The sequence below is a fragment of the Atractosteus spatula genome, chromosome 23, assembly GCF_055471065.1.
Source record: "Atractosteus spatula isolate fAtrSpa1 chromosome 23, fAtrSpa1.hap1, whole genome shotgun sequence".
In the NCBI taxonomy this organism is placed as follows: domain Eukaryota; kingdom Metazoa; phylum Chordata; class Actinopteri; order Semionotiformes; family Lepisosteidae; genus Atractosteus; species Atractosteus spatula.
The window spans coordinates 12946092-12969457 of NC_142728.1; the positions used below are offsets into that span (position 1 = coordinate 12946092).

General features: G+C 38.6%; 1 protein-coding gene across 1 annotated transcript in view; it reads left to right on the forward strand.

Annotated features, from left to right (window-relative positions):
- The window catches only part of LOC148816182 (uncharacterized), a 157172-nt gene that overhangs the window by 92677 nt on the left and 41129 nt on the right, over nucleotides 1-23366 (forward strand). The window contains exons 21-28 of the mRNA XM_088940638.1: nucleotides 514-567; nucleotides 1326-1370; nucleotides 5431-5484; nucleotides 6604-6648; nucleotides 6735-6788; nucleotides 7820-7873; nucleotides 10862-10915; nucleotides 13778-13831. Coding sequence (XP_088796764.1) covers nucleotides 514-567; nucleotides 1326-1370; nucleotides 5431-5484; nucleotides 6604-6648; nucleotides 6735-6788; nucleotides 7820-7873; nucleotides 10862-10915; nucleotides 13778-13831 — 414 coding nt within the window. The remainder of the gene's footprint in view (nucleotides 1-513; nucleotides 568-1325; nucleotides 1371-5430; nucleotides 5485-6603; nucleotides 6649-6734; nucleotides 6789-7819; nucleotides 7874-10861; nucleotides 10916-13777; nucleotides 13832-23366) is intronic.

The following is a 23366-nucleotide window of genomic DNA, read 5'->3' on the forward strand; positions in this document are numbered from 1 at the left end:
AGCAGCTCCAGTTCTCACAACATGATAAAAAGGTGCCACAAAAACAAGTCACATCACATGATAAAATGTGCCTTCCTCTGGGAGTACATGTTATTTCTAAGGAACAGACAGAATTGTTCCTTTCACCGTCCTGCTCTATGGCTTAATGGGAATTTGGGATGCACTGTAGCAAAACCCACCAACTGAAGAGTTTCTAAAAACTAAAAGTTTAGTGATGCTATCTATATGCCTGCTCTTTTGCAAATCATCATTCAGGATGAAGAATAGCAGAAGAATTCACATATATCCATAACATACCTGTAATACTTTCTTTTAATCAAAACATCTGGTGTCACCAAAAGTAGGTGCTCTTATTAATTTTTCCAAGCTAAAAAGCATAAACCAAAATCCACTATAAATGTCTACATCAGGATTTTAAATGCATTGACTGTTAAGTTATAACTATTTCATAAGCAAAGAGTCTTTTTTAGAAGAGTTAATTGTATTTTTAGATTTTATTCCTTTGTTTTGTAGGGAAAACCAGGTGCCAGAGGTTTACCAGGCCCGAGAGGAGTTCCAGGCCTAGAGGTGAGACCCTCAAACTCAGTAACTGTCTTTCCACGTTTGTCCACATCATTGAAAGGATGTATTCTGCCAAAATGAGATGGCCATTTATAATTGCAGTATTTTGAATGCTGAGCGAGGACAGATCACAAGGAGATCCATTCTGGAACTGAAGCACGTTTTGAAATGTGAACAGTTTGTACTTTTGTCGTGTAAATATTGACCAAGAAAAAATCATAATGATTCTGTGCCAGCTGATATAACACACTCAGTGCTAAATCCACACAGGTGTGATGTGTATCAGTAATGCTCTCAAAATAGTTTTTTTTTGTTCATTTTCAGACTATCCATTAGATAGGTGTTACAGAATAGGTGTAGGATAACACTGTTTTTTTTAAGATGTATCTCAAAGGGTCAGTCTAATATTATTGTATTATGGATAATAACTTATCCAAAGCCCTTTTCTGAACTCTGTGCACAGAAACGGAATGCTTACTAAATACACTATTCTTTAGTCTTTTGTCAAAGTAGATGGATTGCATATAGTTAAAGTGCTTTTATTTCATTGTCACCCTTAAACATTTACAAGTTGTGCTTGATGTTATTTTGGCAGATAGCATGGAATCTTAAAAAGTTCAATAGAACTACTAAGTTGGGCACAATTGGAGAACAATCCAGTTCAAATTTAATAAGCAAACTATATTGATTGCTCCTTTGTGTTAGAAGGCAATGAATGGTTATGTTTTAAAAAAAATGTTCAGTAAGTTTCTTTTGGATTCCAGGGTGACGAAGGGCCCATAGGACCTCCTGGGGCCCCAGGGTTAGAGGTGAGTTTTAATAATTTATTTAATCTCATAATAAAATGGGTGGACAATATAAGACCGTTGTACAAAGAATGGATTAAAGAGGCTGTATCACAAGTTAAATTTTAAAATATTTCATATAATTTACAGGGGAAACTTAATGAGTATAGGAATGATTGGGGCCCATTAGACACATATTTGAATGGCACTGGTAGTTAAGAATATTAGTTGGAAGTTTTTTTTATTTTTTTTTGTGACTGTAATTTTGTTGTTGTTATTGTCTAATAAGAACAAAAATGAAAGAGTGAAAAAAAAATAAAATAAAAAATATATATATAAAAAATAAAAATAAAGAAGTCCTCCAAAGTTGGGGGGGGTGGAGGTGGGTTAAAAAAATTAATAATAATAATTTATTTAATCTCAAAGCACAAAGCCTCTCCATTCTCTCCACACTTGTTGGTACAAAATGCCAACCTCTTCATGGCTGGTTTTAAGGGCTGCTTTGCATTTTCTAGAAAATAACTTTATCTCGTCTTGGCCACTGGCCTTCATAACCTTCAGGTTTACTTGTCTATCTCAAAAGAGTAAGCAAACTCAGAAACAAGCTCGCCGGGCGATTATGGACTTCTGGTCATTTGGAACGCTTGTGGTCAGCAGTAAAACACTGGACTTAGTGGCAGTGGGTTAGTGCTATATTCAGACACCACACATGAGTCTGCCAGGTTATCCCACAATTTCATTGCCATATTAAATATTCTGTCTTCTGCTGTAAAGAGAAATATTTTTGTAAGTGCCGGAAGACTTATAGGGCAGTAACCAGCTTGCCTGATTTGTGGACTCAAGAAACCTAAACTAACTGCGGCTAAATTTCTCTGAATCTTACATTGGATTGTCACACAGGATCTATTTTTTTTTTCAAAGTCCGTTTTGTCTGGGTGCAGCCTCTACCTGAATATCCACAGTATGCAGCTTATTGTATGCTTGGTGGAGGTGGGGGAGTATGTGTGTCTTTAGCACTTTGATTTTTATAATCTGCTATTAGTTTGGCATTATTTTAACTAAGCTTGGTGTACAAATGTTCCCAAAAGTTCAATCTTAGCAAATTTTTAAATGTGGGGCCAAGCACAACAGTACTACAATACAAGCGCTACAGTACTATAGTGAAACAGAAGCAGTTACTCTTGGAAAGCAAGCTGTATCCTTAATTAAACCAATTTTATCTTGTTTAAATTCAAAGTGTATATGATGAAATAATAACACTTTTATTTCAACAGTAATGTTTTTATTCACTTTTTTGACTGATATATTTGTGAATTAAGAGACAAGCCCCACCCTTAAATTATGTGCCCCCAAGGGACTGAACAGATGGAAAAACTCCGTGATGGATACTGGACACGGCAGCAGGCAGTTCTGTCTAACAAAATGGAAAGAAAAGACTCAGTAGTAGCCTCCCAGACTTCTACTACAATCCAAACACCCTGAAAATCCTTTATATACCCACATATACTAATTAACTACATATGAACATTTAGAATCGTCACCACCAATTCTCTAATTCATTGACTAATTACCACCTGGTTTGTCTATTTACAAATAAGGAGGTCTTTGGCGACCTCTAGTGGCAGGTTTGCCACTATTACAGTCCCTTCCAAGACCTGCCAGCCACACACTATATGTGGAAAAACTGAGCCCATCAAGGTCTCGCAGCTTTATACAGGATCCACAGAGGTTCTGTATTGTCATCCAGTAGACAGTTTATTTCCATGCTCAGGATATGCACATAAAACTTGCTGTCAGCTGAGCCAAGAGGAAGTGATGTTTATTACAGACAACTGATGCCCATTCTGGACTGTAAATTGTGCAGCAGCATGAAAACAGCATTTATAAAAACACCCAGACAGCTAAAAAATACAGTAATCCTGCTGTCTGGCTATATTCATGTTGCAAAAGGCTTTGGCAGTGGTTCAATTCTTGCGATCCCATGCATAATGTGACTGTCAATAACTGTTTATTCCATTGGCAGTGCTAAGAGAGTTAATTTTAGACATCCATGAACTTTGTCTGCAAGTTCCTAAGGGCATCCTCTCCTACACACTCTTGTAGGTGTTCAAATATTTAGCCCACGTACATATGTTAATGCTCATGAGTCAGTCTGTTCTGTACCTTACAAAAGCAGTTTTCTCCCAGTCTTTAAAAGTACAGATTACATCTGCTGTTTGCAGCTATTTTTTTCTATTTCTCATTACCAGTGATTTTTGCTCTGTTTCTGCTTAGTTTTCTGTGCCAACTTTTCCTGCTTAGAGGAGATTTCGCCCAGCTATACTGTATGTAAAAAGACAGCACAGGGAAGTGTATCAGTGATTCACTTACCTGATACACCACCTAATTAACATTTTTTCCACCAAAGAGTTTGTGAAATACTGATAATCTTCCTATCTGTCCCCATTATCATTATCTTCTGCCTTCATTTTTAGGCTGCAATTACAAAAATAATAAGGGGTTCCTAGGTTGCTTCTGTAGAATCCATGATTAACCAGAAACAAAAGCTCTGTGTACTTATGAATTGTAACCAGAAACAAAAGCTCTGTGTTTTATGGTTGTAATGTTTTATGAATTGTTCTGTTTAATCATCCAAGATATTGCCCTGAAGACTGGTTTTATTTCAGCATTCTGATTTCAGAATCCTCTATCAAGGCAGCCTTATCCAGTAACCTCCAGTTTGAAAAATTATTTTGCCTAAAAGTGTCAGCTTAAATGCCGAATGTTTTCTGTAGCCCAGGATTTTATTTTATCTATTGCTATACAGGAGAAGAGAATGTCATATCTTCCCTTTCAGAATCATACTGAAGTGGAGTTCTTCTCCCTGAATATACATTTAAAGATGACTTAACACTGAACTCTTACGTGGAAACTTTCATTTCAGAATTTTTTTTCCCTGAATATGATCTTTTACCTTTTATATTTCATTGATGTGATATTACTGTATTAAAATGATTTATTTGCTGCCAGGAAAAAAAAATACTGAACAGGCCAAGCAAAGCACTGGTGAATTTAAAAGAATAAAGCATTTGATAGTTGCTGGCAAAATTGCTCCTAAATATTCTTAACTCCTTCATCTCTCCAGGGTAATTTATCTTGACTTATATTTTGCTTTGGTGTTTTTATTTGGGATTTGTATTTGGTGTGTATTATGGATGATGACAAAATTATTCTAGGGAACTAAGAGTTAAGTTTCCCCTCAAAAGCAGAGGGCTACCAGGGTAGGATTGAGATGATCTAGCCAGGATTTTCTGGAAGTGATTAGGCCTGTGACAATACCTGCAGGCTTACAGTGCTGTCAGGGAAAGAGGGTGTCACTTCTCCAGTCAGTTTTTCCCCTCCTATCAGGTGCTGGAGAGCTTAGTGCCACAAGTGACCAACAGCTTGTCAGCTGGGCATGTCAGAGAAGCAATGCCTGTGTAGCTCATTCTCCCCTGAGCAGGTGCAGGAGTCAGTGCATGAAGGCCAAGTCTGAAAACAGTTGGCGAGGGCATATGATATAAATAATGGGTAATGGCAAATTTAAAAGGAAAATGAGAACCATGTCAGGCAGTACTCTGTAGTTTAGAGTGAATTCATCTATTTCACCAGCCTAACCTAAGCAGTTATTCACGACTCACGGGATGATCTTCATTACAGCAAACTAAATGTTTACAAAGAATCGATGGATATAGAGGAAGCGATAGGTGAGGCAGACTAAGAAAAGCTTTTTTAAGAACTGACATCAAAAACCTCTGAATCAGAGTGGCCTAATCGGTCCTAGATCCAGCCGGACAGATGTATATTGTTCAATTCCAGCGCCTTTCTTTTATGCTACCCTTCAGGATCTGTTGTGTAACCCATTATTCACAACAGTATTGATAAGAAACGGTTTGCGCAACTACAAAAGGGGGTGTTTTGATGCCAGAGACTGGGTTACAGGTGTAGCCCTGTGGGGCAGGGACTCACCTTAATCTTCTTGCCTTTACAGCTGAGGACTGGTTTGAGGGTGGAGGGGTTTGGAAGTGAGGGTGTTTACGGTCCTCTCTTTTTTTTTTCTGTTCAGGGCAGACCTGGGCGGAAAGGATTCCCTGGAAAACCGGGCCCTGATGGTCTGAAGGTAACCGAGAGGCGAATACTGTTCATATACTCAACAAAGAGCATTTGTCTGTGTGTGTGGCAGGGGGGTGCTTCTTACAATGTGCTTCATTGTATCTCCTGTATATTAGATGTGTGTATGGTTTCAAGAAAGCCGGAGCTTAAAGGGTTTTCATGCCTCTGCTTCTTGACTCGGGTTTTTGAAACCTACAGTAGCATTTCTTAGCTCGTGTGATGTTTTTCCCTTTCTTCATGGATCACATTTGAGACAAGATGATCTGCAAATTACCCGGGGCATTGCAAATGAAAAAAGCTGAAAAATCTCACAAGCAAAAGCTGAAGCCATGGGTGATATAAACTTCAAATCCATGAGTAACATTTCCTTTTCAACTGCGAAATACACCTCTTGTAGTCCACCATCCACAGATTTCAAAATCTGCATCAATTTACTTGAATTCGGGGGCAGCATCCTTTATATCTTCTTTATAAAGAGGAATAAGAGAGGCTGCCGGTGGATATCAAACTTGTGCAGTCACAGCTGGATCATGTCTCAATTATTTTTGAACACAGTTTAAGCTTGTGGGTCTTTTTCATTTGAAGGTGTAATAAGCCTGTGATCCTACACAAGGTTAGGCTCCTGAAAGAGGCACATAACAGTTCATATACTGTGTTTGCTTAGGTCTTCAGGGAACTAAAGGTAGGTTAATTATTGCTATATTATTCTATGTGTCAGTGGGTTGGAAGAAATGCAACTCCACCTCTAAAAATGCCGCAGAAAATCTGATCACAGAGAATCTGAAAAGCTACTGCCAAGCCTTCAGCCATGTTGCAGTGATTCTGTCTTACTGCAGCAATGACTCAGCTGTTTGTGCACACAAGCAAGTTATTTATTATCAGCCTCTGTTAAATTGCTTTGCCCTGTTGACTGTATTGAGTAATGGGTTTTGATAATATTTTGTTACTGATTACATTTTGTCTCTGTGCTCAACTAATTTGTGTTGCTGGATTTGGATTTTCCATTGAGTTTCCATTGAGTTCTGCTTCCAATAAAGCAGTCCTGTGTGTGTTTGATAGTGTTGTACACATGCAAGTGTGTTTGGTATTTAAATGAAACAACCATTAACTAACCCTTTTATTGCAGGGGGAGCCTGGCATAACTGGAAAGGTTGGCAAGCTTGGAGAAAGGGTAATCACTTTCCTTAAGCAATATCATTTTTTTTTGTCTCGTTAGCACTGTCGACAAACATTCTCTTTCCTTAATTGGATTTTCAGGGGTTGATTGGCTTCATCGGCCCCGTGGGAGAGATGGGAATCTCGGGAGAAAAGGTGAGCTTGTGCTGTTCGTCTGCTCATGAAAAAAAAAATTCAAACTTTTGTTCAGCTTTATTTGAATGGTTGTTGTATTTGCTATGTGTATCATTAGAAAACGTGCATGCCTTCCTTGATATGTGCCCCCAAACAAATAAACTTATTCTCACAGTGACCGAAAATGTACGGTTGGCTATTCCAGCACGGTACAGGCTTCCATCACTTTTCCTTGCTCGAACAATTCCAAAACAAGAATCTGATGGAAAACCACTGAAACCAGTAGAATTTCATGCACCATTAACCCTCATCACAACCTCAAGTGGAGGGGAACTTGGATGAAGATGATGGCATTGTGCTGCCACTACTTCACAAGCATGTAAAATGCTCTTTCATGCTGGGAATTTCCTTGATCAGCTTTCTCTGCCTATTGAGTTTGAAGGACTACATACTAGAAAACAGAAGCTGTTGGATTTAGTTCATGTTGTCAGCCTGACGTGGGACTGCCCTCTCTTCTTATTTGGTCATAAAAAAACAGTATAGTATGTCTAATCCTATGTTTTTACATGTACTGTAGATTTACACCCATGTACTTGGATATTCCCCTAAGAAATCAGGGAAAGACAGGAGCAGTCTAAAGCACTGTGCTCAAGTCAGTCGTGCCTGGAGAGTGTATTTAAAAACCATTTCTGACAATGTGGCGGCACAATACCACTTCTGATCCTTGTGTTTTAGGACTGTTGGAGTATGGAACAAATTACCAACCATGTAGTTGAAGTCAATTCCCTGGCTTCTTTCAAAAATGAGCTGGGTGAAGGGTTTGCATCCATTAGTTACTAAATTTGTTACCTTCTGTTGTTCCCTTTCTTTGATAGTTTAAGTGATAATGTTTTCTTCTGCTGCTATATCCTTCTTGAAACAGTCACCCCCATGTGGCATTTCAGTAACTACTCTGGTTCAAAATCATCTTTGTTTCTTTTTTCTTCTAACAGACCTTTTGTGTTTTTTCCAAGTGATTTGCTTGCGCATTATCGTGGTGTTTGTGTTGCCAGGGCGACCGAGGGGAAATGGGTCTTCCTGGGCCTCCAGGAGAAAAGGGAGCGATGGTAAGGAGTAAGTCTGGACCCGATTTCTGTTCCCACTGCTGTACGACCTGGACATGAAACACTGAGGAGCTGGGGTGGAAGAGGGGTTTGAACCCATCCTACTGAAATACAGTACAGAATATGAACAAACCACTCCAGGAGACAGTCAGACCTGATGAGCAAATATATATTGTATATATTTCTCACTGACCTTGTCAAAACGTTCATTATCCTGCTTAATATTTTTCTGCAGTGGTCAGCACATGGTCTACAGTCACTTTGCTTCTGTATCTCGGTTGAATCAAGGTGTTACATAATGAATGTCCTGTAGAATATAGCTGGTGAATTAAAGTTTGCAATGTGCAAGGACAGTTGTACCATGATAGGATGTCAGACAGACAGCACAGTGTCATCCTTCTATTGTTAAGTGTTTTACCCTCTGAAAGTTAGCTCTATTTTGGGAGCTCCTAGTGCCTTAGGAAGTATAGGTATAACAGATTATTATTAAAATTATTTTTAATATAATTATTATATAATATATATATATATTAAAATAATTATTATAAATATTTTTTTCAGTGATATGACCTTAAGCTGTATCGTAAGATCTGAAAGTTTGTGCCAAGACCTTTTCTGCCCATTTTAAATATTTCACTTGCCTGCAACAGTATGTAATGTACAAAACAAGAATAACAGTGAATATACATAACACTGATTAAGAGAACTTTTGGAGATGTGTTTTTTCAATTAACACAGTCAAATGCACCCTACTGGACATCCCAAATGACCCTGGAATGAGTGTTCTGAAGTTTATTAATCTCCTTGATTGACCAAATAAAAGAGTTACTACAATATTTTGGCAGCTCTAACTGAAGCTGTTTGTCGCGTTTGAAATCGGAAACATCCTCCTATCCTGACACAGTAACTGAAGATAAATGTTTGTCTGCCCCTGAGAAAGTGTATATACGGCATTAGAAAATCTCCTAAAATGTTTGATGATGTGGTGTCCCCTGGGCTTAAAAAGTTTGGCCTACCTAATTCACCCGTTAAATAGATTGGTGCTATTCCTCACTTCTCTGGCTATGACCTAGGTAGGGGCTACACTTCAGTGGTTGATAAGTGTGTTCCCTTCCTGTATGTCAAGCAACTTGTGATTCTTTACTGCTGCCTGTACTACAAATAGAAACAGCTAGAATTAGTCATGTCAGATATACCCTCCTTTGCATTTCACAGTCTGAAAGCTATTAAAATCTCTAACAGAAACCAGACAGTTATCTATTTGAATAAATGGCCGAGTCAGCTTCCTATTAAGTGCCAGAAAAAGACAGATGACGTAAATGAAGAATTTAACAACAGCTTGCTTTTTGGTTCCAGAATGTTGCTACAGTATCTGTCTGCCTGATCAGTATTTTACTGAACCTGTATTCGGCACTCTTCCAATGCTTAGGTTGTTTTTCTTGAGATTTTCTCTCTTGTAAAACACAGGCTTGATATGAGGGCAAGGAAAAAAAATGACTGGAAAAAAATGAATGGAACAGAGACTTTTTTCACGATCAAACAGATTAACCAGAGATAAAGACCATCTTTTTTAATTAATGAATTGCATTTCTTTTTCTTGTCAGTTTAAGAAATTTGTATGTTATATACATTAATCATGCAAGACAGCTTAATTTGGACTGAAATGGTCAGTGTCATGCTTTATATACAAGTTATGGAGAATTTGCTCACAGTTAATAATTAGAGTATTTATACCTAAAGATCTTTCCATTCTCACTGTGTTGCCAATTGGCTTGAATCCATTAGGTTTTTTTTTTAACCTTTTAAACAGCTCAAACAACTAATTAAAGTATTAAGGTCCCATTATCTGCCTTTATATTTTTTATCAAAACACCAACTGCTTCTTTTGTGGAAATGCTACTAAAAATAATGTTCAATGGTGTTTCCTTGCCTTTATTATCATGATCATCTTTTGGATCATATTAATGTTGTGTGTAATATTGACGTTTCTGGGGTACCTTTTGAATGCTACCACATTTCCCCAGTCATGACAGTACTGCAACAACGATTTTATGAGTTATGTAATAGTCCTAAGAATGCACACCTTGGTGCTGTTCAGAACATGAACTCTTGAACTTCAGAAATGGCAACAAATCTTTTCAGTACTCAGGAAACAACTTGAATTTCTAACACAATTTTAACAGCCACATATAAATCACAGTAGTGTCTGATGACAGGAGGGTCAAGAGGGCTCTTTTTCTTTTGAGGTCTAGCTGTTGTTTGGTTTTTCCTTTTTTCCATTAACAATTTTATGGCTGTAAGGCAAGATTTTCACTTCCTTTATGTCTTTTAACTCGTATGTAAAAGGAGTCCGTTTTCAGTGTTACTGTGTCTGTATCGCAATCTTGAAAAGATATGACTCTTTTTCCAGTTCTTTTAATACATCAATGGAGACCTGGCTGATCGAATGTGTTGTTTAAAATAGTACAAATATTCTTCTTAGCTTTTTAAAATTTGAATACTAAAATAAAAAATGCCCGAAGACCCCTCACTTCCACTTACATCATATATGTCTAAACAAAACCAGCATTCCACAAGTGCAAACAGAGTTAACAGATGTTTCAGCCACACACCAAAGTGTATGAATTTCTATTTGTGCTTATTGAATTGCATTGGTTGACCATCCTTATGTTTACTACAATTTTCTTTTTTGTTTTAATTGCAACCAGCGTTCATAATACATAATAGCAATAACATTCTCCATCTCCCCTACCTATCCAAAAAGACATGGATATGACCTAGAAATTAGCATTGTTCTTTGGAAGATGAGTCATATCATAATAGCAAGAAAAAAGTTGTTAAGCTATAAGCAATGAGGAAAATATGTACACTATATATTGTATGTGGAGCACTCTTTAATTCTTCAGCAAGACTTTAAGTTGATGTGTTTTCTTTTTAATATACTTCATATACTTTAATCTTTTTCTTAAAAATCTGTTTGATTTCATTCAGGGACATCCAGGTACGCCAGGTGAAAGTGGGCCTACTGGACCACCAGGACGAGCTGTAAGTTCTTGAATTTTAAATACTTATGATATGTGCCCGATTCGTCTGTGTTGAGAAATGCTCCAAGTCTGTGATTATATTTTTACTTCTGTGCCATTCCTCTCAAGCTTTCAGTGAATGTCTGTGCCAGCTTTTTTTTTTTTTGGTGATGTGACACTAGTCAGGACTACACTGCCTGCCCAGATACCCTGCTCTGTTCATTACTCTCTACACACTGTGCAGCCTGTTTCGTTTAGCTGCAGAATCCTTTTCAAAAGGCTCTGAATCAGATTAGAGTTTTGGCCCCTCTGTGTCTTTTACGTTAGCTGAGAGAAAATGTATAGTATGAGTCAGCTAAAATAGGTACAGTAACATGCTCACAATGGATTGCTGATATTTTAAATAATTTAATGGCTAAACTATCACAGGAAAAGTTCAACATCCAACCAATTTAGCATAATCTGACATCTTGTGTGAAAAATGAGAGCACTGCCAAAGAAATAGAAGGTCCATGTATAATAGGTCACTCTAAAGATGGTTTACTTTGGGGTTTTTTTAAGGCTGGAGGTTATAGTACTGCCATGTATGCTGTGTTTTTTCAAGTATGTTGAATTTCAAGTTAAAAGTGAAAGGGGAAACTGGAAAATAAAATGGCTTCCAAGTGCATCAAAGTTGTGACTGCTTAATTTCACTGCATAGCACAGGAAAACCATAAAGCAAACCATTAACCTCTACATAGGAGACGGCTCTCATTAGTATTATTTAGTACTATTAGTACTATTTCACTCTCTTTCAAACTCCCCAAAAGATTTTTTTTCTTCTTAAACAACAGAATGTTTTAAAAGGGAATTTACTAACATACTGTCCGAAGTATAAAATAAGAAACAAATTGAAAATATTCCAGTAGCTGAAAAATTGGCTGCAACCACTTTTTATCATTCTGGGAAGTTATGAGATATCTAATGATATTACAATGACTAAAATATGTTCCTTCAGACGTGTTCTTTGCTTTGGAGTTTTATAGGAGCATCCCCTTGATGATGAAGGAAATGAAGCTGGCTTTTCTTACTGTGTGAAGTGTAGCCTGCATTCTGTAGTTTTCTGTGAAACTAATTATCACAGCTGGAATGGCATAATATTCTGGGCTTCAGCAAACGGTGTGTTGTCTGAAGCCAGTGTGTGTTTACATACAGAATGAACTGACAAGAAAGAGTGGGTGGTTGGAGTGGGTTCAAAACACATGCCACCTGTGTTTAATGTAATAGTTTGGAGTGTTATAGTGACTGCAGATGCATGTTCTCACACACGGACAAGCCTGCAGTTGTAAAGCCTTGAAAATCCGAACAACAGACAGTTGTCCTTTTATCATAAAAGGCAGCCTGGGAACACATAATGTCTTGATTCCTGTCTCCACAATTATGTGGCCACGTTTTAATATGGTGTTGTTGAGTGTCTGACTTGACATGGTTCAGAGTTGAAGGAGCTGGTGAAAACCTTGCCACAAATTCTTGTTTCAGGCCATCTCATTTGGCCTGGCTGCCATCTTGTGTCACGCCCCTTTCGATGTGGTGCGGCGTCCAAGTCAGACAAAACCTTTGAACCGCAGCCCAGTGTGGTGTCATCATGTCGTTATCGCGCTGGCACCCTGGCATTGCAGCTAGAAAGCACAAGCTGGTGATGGATATGGGGGATTAAAGATGTGAGACTCCCCCCCCCCCCCCACCCTCCCCACACACACATACTGCACGCACAAGCACAGCCTACCCCATTTAAAAATGAGTAGGTGCGGCATCAAAAATATTTAATGTCTCTAATTAGAGACCAAAGCCTTCCTTTTCATTCACACTTGAACAATCTAAGGGAACACCTTTGTAGGGGAATTTTGATGTTAATCGAATTCAGCACCCTCCAGCTTTAGCAGGATTACTGTCCCATCGGCTGAAAATCTAACACTTCTGTGTAATTAGAACGAAGCGGATTGATGTTGTATGAACTGTTATGGGAAAGGGCTCTTTGTGAAGCCTGTGTAAGCCTTTGGAAGAGATTGGACCCAAGAGAACTGAAAATAAACAAACATAGCCTTGGAAGACGTTTTCCAGCACCTAATTTTGGAGCCTGAATTGGGCTGATGAAAATTAAACCAGAAACTCTGTGCAACAAGAAACAAACAAGAAAGTTCTGTGCAGACGTACGTATAGCATTTGAAAGGTTTTGATTCAGTTGTCAATATGCTCATTAGCTAAAAGCGTATGTCACTAACAGCCCTTGTCAATAATTATGATAGGTTGCAGAACATAGAGAACGAGTACACGCGAACTGTTGTTCTCTGTAAAGATACCTTTTTAAAATGCTCATGCGCTACTGATTTGCGCATGCACATGAATGCCTGTGATTCCAAGTTCTGGGTTGTGGATTTTCTAACATCACAGCGTGCAGATTTCTTGGCAGATGAATTTAATTCCTCTGTTTCATCTGCTTTGCCTGTGTTTGTCACAGCTGCTGTGTCCCATGTCCGAGTGCTCCTCTCCCATGTTTGTGATCGTTTTTCGTACTTTTTCTGCCTTTCTGGGTTGTGATGTTAATTCCATTTCAATTTTTATTACATGTTTGCCGTCAATGTGATACATAATTACAGTTAATCAGATTCTTTCTAGCCTCATTGGTACTGTATGTCCCAAAATATTGCTTTGGCAACTTGGAACATTTATCTGTTTATTTATGTGACTAATGAGGTCGATTAGATGTTTTGAGGAAGTATCACATAGGGATATTTCCTTGAACAAGACACAGAGGTCTTGAGTGTCTGTGGGCCTTGATACCTCTGGCCATTTTTCTCTTTTATTCTCTGGTCTCAGTTTGGTCGTCTTCCTTTTTGTGTTATAGGGGCCTCCTGGGTCTCGTGGTGTCATTGGTGCCAGAGGACCAAAAGGAAGACGGGTGAGTAATTACGATATTTCATTACATTTACATTTTTTTGCAATGGGCATATTCCTTTCCATGAAGCTAACAGACTGATTAATAGACAGCAACCCAGTAGCAGTAGTAGTTTAGTGCTGTAGATTTGTGCAATGTCTAAAATAATTAAATTAACTAAATCACACTATAAAACAGCAGCTTCAATAATAGATCTGTTGAGTCCTGCTAGAAGGCAGTCTCTTTTCTTACACAATTGTCTTGACTTTCTACCTTCATGTAGAAGAAAAAAGATGCACAAACGTGATGATCAATTATGATTCAATGGTATGATGGATGAATGCATTGCCTCAGCCTTATAATTAAATGAAAAGTTTTAAAACACAGGCATGCATCTGCACATCAAGCAGTCCATTGAAACCTTGTGTTTGTGTTTGAATTGTGAATACTACAAAAAAAATTCAGTCCACAAAAAAGAACATTGTTTAGTAGGACTGAATGGAAACTCTGATATCGAGCGAAATGTGTACTCTGAAATTAAATGTAATTAAATGTTGACTGGAGACTTTGAGGGAGTTCAAATGTGGCTGAACCTGAATTAGGTGTCATTATAAGTTGAATTCAGGCAGCTTTGTATGCTGTGAGTTTTTCCTGCCACACTCATGAAGAACATATGGAAACAGAAAAGGGCTGTGAACAGGACAAGGTCATTTCTCCCATCTTTCTCAATTGATAGCTTAGTAAGTGAATCTAAAATCTCTTCCAGCCGTTTAGTGAAGGAGCCCAGGGTTTGGGCTTCATCCATTTGGCTTGGAAGATTGTACCAGAAACCCACAACTCTGTGTAAAGAAGTGTTTTCTAGACCCCATGTTCTTATTTTGCTGCTGAGTTTGAAATACTGTAGACATGATCTGGTTCTGTCAATCACCCTGAGGATTTTACTGTACAGTATACAGTATATTCTTTCAATCCCATTAATTATTTGTGTTGCTTTTCTTTGAACTCTTTTTGTATTTCTGATAGCCTTTCTGTGGTGTGGTGCACAACATAGAACACTGTCCTGAAAGAGATTTTACTAGTGCATTGTGAAGCTTGAGCATGACTTCTTTAATTTCAAATCCCACCTCTTTGTTGTATACCCAAGCTTTTTACAGTTTTGTTTACAGTGTAGAACCGAACCTTACTGCAATTGTCACTGTACAAACCGAATAACTTAAACATCATTTGAACGGATTACATTTAGTCAAAATGGACAACCAGAAAAATGTAAAAATTGCTTTTTATAACCAGCTGCCTGTTCCTTTTTTTTCCCTGGATCAAACATAAAAACTATTCCAAAAATATGCAAAACAGGCTTCTGAAAGTGAAACATAAGCGTTGCTCTAACAGTTCCTGTCTTGAGTGATGAAAGTCAAAAATGAACATGATCCATGTTAGACAGGTGTATCGCTGTGAATATCTTATGGGATTTTTGTGTAAGCCTGTGGATATGTAGAATATGGTCTTGGCTCGCCATTTTCAGGCCTTTTGTTATACTTTTTCTGAAGCGCCTTGGCGTTGGTTATTGTAGTACCACTCAGATTATCCTGATTCCAGTCAGGGTGGAACAGGTGAGGGTCATCTTGTGGTGATAGAGATTGTCTGCTGTGAAGAAGGAAAGTAGAGAGGTGACTATACACCCTGTTTTTAGTGGGACACTCCTGATTTGGACTCTGTCATGAGTCTTGTTTTTTTCAAAACTGGCTATTTGTCCTATGTTCCAGAGAGCAAAGACCCCACCCACACCCCCGGCCAATGACTCACCTCCAAAAAGCCTGGTGTTCCGTTTTCAGCTTGAAGAAATGGTATCCTGGTGATTCTGTGATACCACGTGTTTAGTAGAAGCAGGATTAATACAGCACCACATTGTTCTTAAAAGGAATACAGCAAATCTCGCATTCCAGGAGGAGTCAGTAGGTTCAGTTTAGGTAAAGAACCAGCAGTTCCAACAGGGACAAAGAACCCTCCGTTGACTGCTCCGGGGAGAACTTTCTGGCTTTGGTGGAGTCCTGTTTGCTTGTTGATAACAGGCCTTGATAAATAGAGCCAGGCTAAAGGCCACTTGGGCTGCAGGGCTCAGGGAGCTGTAGGAATGCAGCCCGGTATTTTACTGACAGTTTGCAAGAAAAGTGGCCCAATGTTATCATAATGCTCTGAAAGAAATTTGTATTGTAGTCAGTTTTATATGCATTTCTTCCTTAATTATGCCTATAACTAATACTGTGCTTATAAATCTTAAATCATTTTCCAAGCTCAAATGAAAAAAAAAATGTTGGTTGAGTAGCAAAATTTAACCAAGCCTAGGTTTCTGTGAAACATATAGTGAGAATGAACTGAATTATTTGAAATTATGGTCGACAGTGGTTTCCTCTCTATTATAACCAGACTTAAGTATTTCATGGGAGATGCTCACAGAAAGTGCCCGATTTATAAATGCACATCTTTCATTAGGTTTTAAAAACAAGCCAAGCATGTTTGTGGAGAAACGTCTAGTACAATTTATTAAACATTTATATCATTTTCTGCACTTTTAACTGAGAAAAGGCTTAGAGAGCAACTTAGCCTCTCTGACTAAATTGCCTGCAGACCTTATCTATGATGTCTTTAAAAAGCAACATTACCAGCGCAGTACTATTCAAGCTCTTGAGGCTCTTCATTTGATATGATAAAGACGGCTGCTCTACAGTAATCATGTTGATCTGAGAGTGAAATAAGTGTACCTTGTAATGCTTAAATGTCTGATAGTTCATTCGTTTATAAGGGGAAAAAATGTGTGAGTTTTATAGTGTGCATGATTTTTAGTTGCCAAGATGCTTCAGGAATTTTGTCCAGATAAGGTCTTCCCCTGAGATGATTGTCAATGACCAGGACAATGACCATTAGAACCAAAAGATTGCTGGGCAGAGCTTAAGCAGTTAGTTAAACAGTAATGATAATTTGCTTTTAATATTCATATGGGCAACTCTGTTCATCATAGCTGGACTTTAGCAAAAACTGGTTGTTTGGGTTTTTTTTTTTTGGAAGGACTGTGTGTTATTTTTTGTTTTTCCTTGAGTATTTTATACAATTTTGAAGAGGGGGCCTTTATATTTCTGGGGTGTGGCAGGCAGAAAAGTAAGGGTTGTGAGAGAGAATACGGGAATTTCAAACACTAAGCAGACATGTTTTTAAATGGTCCCAGTTTTTCCACAGAAAAATTAAGCTGTTGTCTCCCTCACAACATTTGCATAAAAGGGGAGTTGTGCAGGGTGCATTTCTGCTGTTTTCAGATGGGGGGGGAAAAAAGTTTTTCTGTGTTTTTTGGGCGACATCTGTACGTTTCAGAGAACATTAATTTCCCTTCCCCACGTATTAAGTGTGCCACTCTCAAAGGTTTTCCCTGTGGGTGCTCAACCTCTCCTCTGAGCTTTTTCTACGAGCCCACAGACTGAGACCCTCTGACTGAAGGTGTGCAAAATAGAAGCCAATTCCTACATTAAGAGCTCCTGTATCAACAAACGCTATCTGAAAGAATTAAGACGTAAAGCACAATGAAGGTTTTGGTACAATGCAAATACTGTGTCAGCAGAAATTGCATCAAGCGATGATTCATTATGCTTAGAAAATAGAATAGACTAAATTAACAGGCGTCTCTTGAAGTTAGTGATGGTATTTTCATAAGCATATTCACTTCAGTTTCAGTTGGGTACTTTTTCCAGCACCTCTTTTTAACTACAAGGTTTATGTGCTGAAGGTGAAAGATGTTTTGATATTATTGACATTCCTACAGTATTTTGGAAAACGTATCCAGAGGAAACTAGTGGGCCATGAAATTAACCTATTGTAATTCTAGGGACAAACAGGGGCCTGGAATTTATGCAGGGTTTAGAATATCTTTCTTTAAAGAAGCTGCCCTTAGAAATCAGGCATGAAACTTCAATAGTTTAGTTAGAATTTGTGGAAAATATTACAAAGCCAATCCTATAAAAAAGCAATCAAATGGCTTTCAGGGCTGTTTATAGACAAATGTAATAAATTATCACCAGCTCTGGTTTTAGTTGAGATTCCAGAGAAGTGAAACAATAATTACACACCAACCACACAGTCTTTCAACAGTGTGAAACAATTTACCTTTAGACAGCAGGCAAGACATGATGGGGTTTGAATAACAGAAAATGCTGGCAGTGTATTGGAAAGGCAGTCTTGACGTTTTCTCCTTACACGGGTGACAGATTTGCCTTCACTTGTGACATTTTGAATGTGCACGGATATACACTGGTATGTGCCATTCATTCTAATAGCTGCCAAACATTCAATAAAAAAACTCCAAAATGATGCCTAAACTAGTTGCAGTCTGTCAAGAAAAAGACAACATTATTTTGAATTTAGGCTCTGTTTCCCTTCCTCATATGGAAACAATATTTCCTTAATAATAAAACTCATTTTTCTGCTTTCTCAAATTTTTTTCTACCCGTTTGTGTGTAATGTTTGTACGTCATTTTTTTTATAATTTGCTGGTTAACATGTTTGGAATTAAATGTATGAAGTCAATTCCTCAGGCACTTCTATTGTTCATAAAGGGCCTCCTTCCTAAAACTGTCAGATTCAATTCAGTAAATAGATTTCAATAGCATTCACCAACAATTCCTAAATGATGATTCGTAAATTGCCACTGGTATTAATTGATCTGTTAATAGGCGGTGTTTGGCGTCTTAAATCTCATCAGCGTGCTTTATACAGGCTGTTGACTTTGGCCTTGACTTGGCTGTTGGCTTTGAAATATTTGAAAAGGAGTAATGGGGTTGAAAATAAAAAATGAAGATGTTGCAACACAAAATGCAGCTTCAGAGAGAGTTTTGTGAAAGCGTGAAGGACTGGAAACCCTAAATATATTTGTATTGATTCTTCCGAAGGAAACGAAGGGTTAGTGGTGCAAAACCATTTCCCATGAAGGCTACAGAGACCAGTTTTGTGTTCATTTGAAAGGGATGTAGTCATGTTTTCCATGATGTGACTTTGAATCACTGAACCACACAGCTTCTCAAAGCTGGTCTTGAGAGAGGCAAAGAAGTCAGAATGTTGGCAGTTTAACCTCAATGTATTTATCCATCTGATCATGTGTGTACTAGCCTAAAATGGGTGAAGGCATGGACAGATTTTGTAAAATGTCCCCTGTGGACCTCAACGTCTTGGTCAGATCATCTTATTTTACTCTTGGCAATGGTGCTTTTGTGCCCTGCCAATTGCCAATCTTTAAATACAGAGAAAGGAACTGGCTGCTGCTATACTGTACTGTACATGAGTCAAGAAGTGCAAGGCAGGAAAAGCTGTAGATTTGGGGAACAACACTTGTAGTCTCAACTGGGGAGTTATGAGAAAAAGTGGGGAAATGAGCGTGCCTAATGATTTACTTTTAAAATTGTGTTGTTGGTATTTCCAAATTTCTGGGTCTTATTTGTGCTAGCTTTAAATTTCTCCAAGATCCATTTACAAAGTCTGTGATTATTGTTAATTTTGATCAGTGTACCAAAATATATAAATATTAGTGAGATGCTTGACTCATCAGTGTCATCGGTAAGAGCCTGAAGTGGTAAAACATGTATCCCAATGTTCATATTCTTCTCATCAATTTTTGTTACTTCTTCTGGGTGGGGGGGTCCCTTTCCCCAGCAGTACACTCCAGCTTGCACTCCTAGAATATGCAAATTCTAGGCTTTCCTAGGACCTAGATGTAAATCTTCCAGTGTGTCCTTTGCCAGCCAAAGGACTTCTGCCCACAACAGCGGACTCCACATGGATGTCTGGCCAATCTTACGCTTTCGCTTGTGAACTGATCTCTTGGAAACTGTCACTCGTCCCTTAAGGGCAGCTGCTCCCCCCCCTGTCCTGAAGAGAGCAATCTACCCCTTACCAGGAGAAAACCATGACCTCAGATTTGGAGGTGCTGATCTTCATCCCAGCCAACTGATACTTAGCATCAGACCACACCAGCTTGCAACAGAGGCCACAGGTCAGATGAGGCAGGACATACATCTGGGAATAGCTGCAACGCAAATATCAAGACCCCAAACTAAACATGGTCTATCCCTGGCCACTCCGGAATATCCTGTCCACAAATGATAGACCGGACACAAACAGAAGGGGAGAGAAGCTGCACCATTGACGGAGTCCATCACCCTGACTCAAGAGCCTCTAAGAATATAAACACAACTCTTAAAGGGACTGGATTACAGGCAGAAGCAGCTACATGCACACACAGAGCCTTCCAGGGGACATGGTCATATATCATCACTAGGGCATACACCCATGACTCCCCAGATATCTGTCAGTAGGTCTGTGCTGTTCTTCCTGGATCTGATTTTCAACGGGTGGAACAAATCTCCCCAGCACTATAGCTCGGGCTTTTCTGGGGAGGCTGAAGAGTTTGATTCCTGAATAATTGTAACACCTCCTCTGGTCCCCATTCCTTAAAGATGGGGACCACCATCATAGTTAGAAAATCCAGGGGTACTGCCCCCACCTCCCACTGAACCTTTGTCATGGTCTTGCCATCCTGGAAAGGCTTGTGTGACAGAAAAACCCGAGAGCAATGTTGCCCAGTGATCCAGACAGGACAAGAGAGCCTCATAACATAACATTGGTAACAGTGAATATCAGAGCCAAGCCTGGAGGTGGTGTTGGCTGGCGAGTGTCAGATTTCTTCACCCCAAATGGTTCGACAATCTAAATCTACTGTTAGACTGAGCCCTTCTTGACCTTCAAACATTGTCAAATACCACTGTTGAGAGAGTTTACCCTTATTACACAATGAAAATGTTCTTATTTCAAAGCCCCCATCACAAATTTGAGTTGATTTAATTACGAGAGGAAAACGCAATGTCTGCCCAGTTTTTTATTTGTTCCGGCAAATTCTTGGTTTACCCAAACATTGCTAAACATTTCAATCCACAAAAGTGCTTTGTCCATTTTTTGTGCAACTGCACCCAAAAAAATACGAAAACTCCTTTCATTATTTCTTCAATTCGTTGGTGATCTCAACAAAATAAAAGGCCTCAATATTCTTGACTAGTAAAGTGTGGTGGCAACCGCCACAATATGTCAGTACATTGCCATTTCTTTTCTGTAGTCAAGAAACATTGCAGTGTTGTGGAAAAACAAGAAAATTAAGGTTTTTTTTTTGTTCTAATATTTTCATGAATCAGCCATATTACAACAGACTCCATTGATTTCCATAGTTCCATACTTAATCCACCAATAAAACCAGTGCATTGGAATTTATTTCAAACCAAACCCCTAACACATAATTTGAACCTTTTCCTCAAGACTGATTTGAGTGGCGACAAAGTGCGGCTATCGTTTTGCCTGGCAGAAAATTGCATTTGTGAGAAATGGGATGCCCGACCACTAGTTCTGATATTTTAGCTGACATTTAAGTTTTGTAACTTATTTTGATGTGTGTGAATAAAATTCGCAAGACCCCAAATTAGCGCTTCAGGGTCTATTTTTTAAATGCAGAGCAAATTGTTTGTGGTCAGATCCACACAGAATGTCTGGGAACCTGATGTACCACAAGTGGTTTACCAAGTTAAGGCCTGCTGCTTGTCCAATAAAAACTCAGTTTTCAAAGGCAAAGGAAACTAATTCCCACACTTCAGAGTTGGATGTGATTTCCCATTTGATATTATTAATGTCTTGTTAGTTCAATAGAATGTTATGCTTCTCATTCTAAAGCATTTTACCTGCTCATGTTGCTGAAGGAAACATCTGGCCTAATGCTCATCGGAGATAACTGAGCAGTGCAAACCCGCTTAAGGAAACTTTAACGATTGAAGAATAAATGCAGCATTATGCCTATGATCTATTATCTTATGATTATGACTGTGCTAACAATGGTTTTTATGGAGAAACAACCTTTAAAAAACTCATTTATTTTACTAAGACATAGGACAACATATTTATCATTCTTCTGACCATGTCCTGTGCCGCTCCACCAACTCACCCATGCAGCTACAGTTTACTCCTATTTGTTCCCACTGGACAGAAATGTGAAGTAGAACGATACCATCGTGAGAGACACTCCCATCTCCAGTTCTGATCCATGCATGATGTTTTTCTAGAAATCATAGTTGGTGTTGCAGGGTTATCTGTGTCTCTGTCAGATTTAAATCAGCCAGCGTCTTTATCGACCTGCAACTCACAACTGGCAGCCCCCTGAAGCCCAGCAAGTGTGAGCCTGGCCAGTACCTGTTTGGGAGACCTCCTGGGAAAGATAAGGTTGACGCTGGAAGAAGTGTTAGTGGGACCAGTAGGGAGCTTTCACCATGCCCTAGTATTGTGATGGGGACATCAAACTGCCAAAAAAAAAAGGATTCAATATAAAACTGAGGTCCTGACTCTTCATGGTCATTAAAAATCCCAGGAGGTTTCTCAAAAAGGGCATTTCCGGTTTATTGGGATTGCTAATTTAAGGGTGTTAACCCTAGTCTCCTTGCCAAATTGACCATTTTCCTGTACCAATCATCACCTCCTAATATTCCAGATCTACTGTATGAATTGGCTTCTTCACTCTGTCCCCCCCCTCCACCACCACTGATAGCTGGTGTGTGGTGAGCATAGTGGCACACTTTGGCTGCTGTCACATCATCCAGGTGCTGCTACACACTGGTGGTGGTAGTGGGATTCCCCATTACCTGTAAAGCGCTTTGAATGGAGTGTCTAGAAAAAAGCCATATAAGTGTAATTATTATTTATATAAATGAACCAAGTGTACTGAAGGTTTCAGAAATACCTGGGTAAGTCCTGGATCCTGTTCAAGAACACTTTTTCAGTAGCTTGGAATTAAAGTGTCAGCTTTAATCAGTTAAAAAAACATCTCAGTTATGGGCTGAGAGCTGTCTCTTCTGTTTGGGTGAATTAAGGAAATACATTTGGCCTTTTGAAGAAGTGTGGCTGTGTGTGTGTGAACTGAACAAAATGGGCAAAGTTCAACCAAATCAGGATTCTAAATCCTTTGCTTTTTCTTGCTTGTTCTAAGCTTTTTAAAAATATGTGGACAAGTGTGTTCTTGGACAAGAAAGATTTGATAATAAATTCAATTTTTTAGAAAAATGCTGCATAACATTGGTTGGATTTCAGAATATGATGTGAACAATGATTAGTTAATATTATAGCCAGAATGTTGTCATCAGAAACCTAAACAAGCTAAATACAGTATGTATTTCATAATGTAGTATATACTGTATATAGTATAATGTACCAGGAGGTGTAATAGAACAGGAAATCTTCCAGTTATGTATTTTGTGGGATTGTTAATTGATAGGCTCAATAGCCCCTAGTTTCCAAAGACTTGTCACCCAGTCTTATCCTGACCAAAAGCCAAATACAATGGGATATGGAAATAAACACTGACTACTGGGAAAATCTTTCCCCCAGTTGTCCCAGAAACGTTAAAGCTCTTGGAAGCATCAGACATGACAAATTGCACAGAAGAAGGGCAGAGATCCTGAATTCCAAAAGATCTCATTTGTACCAAGACATACCC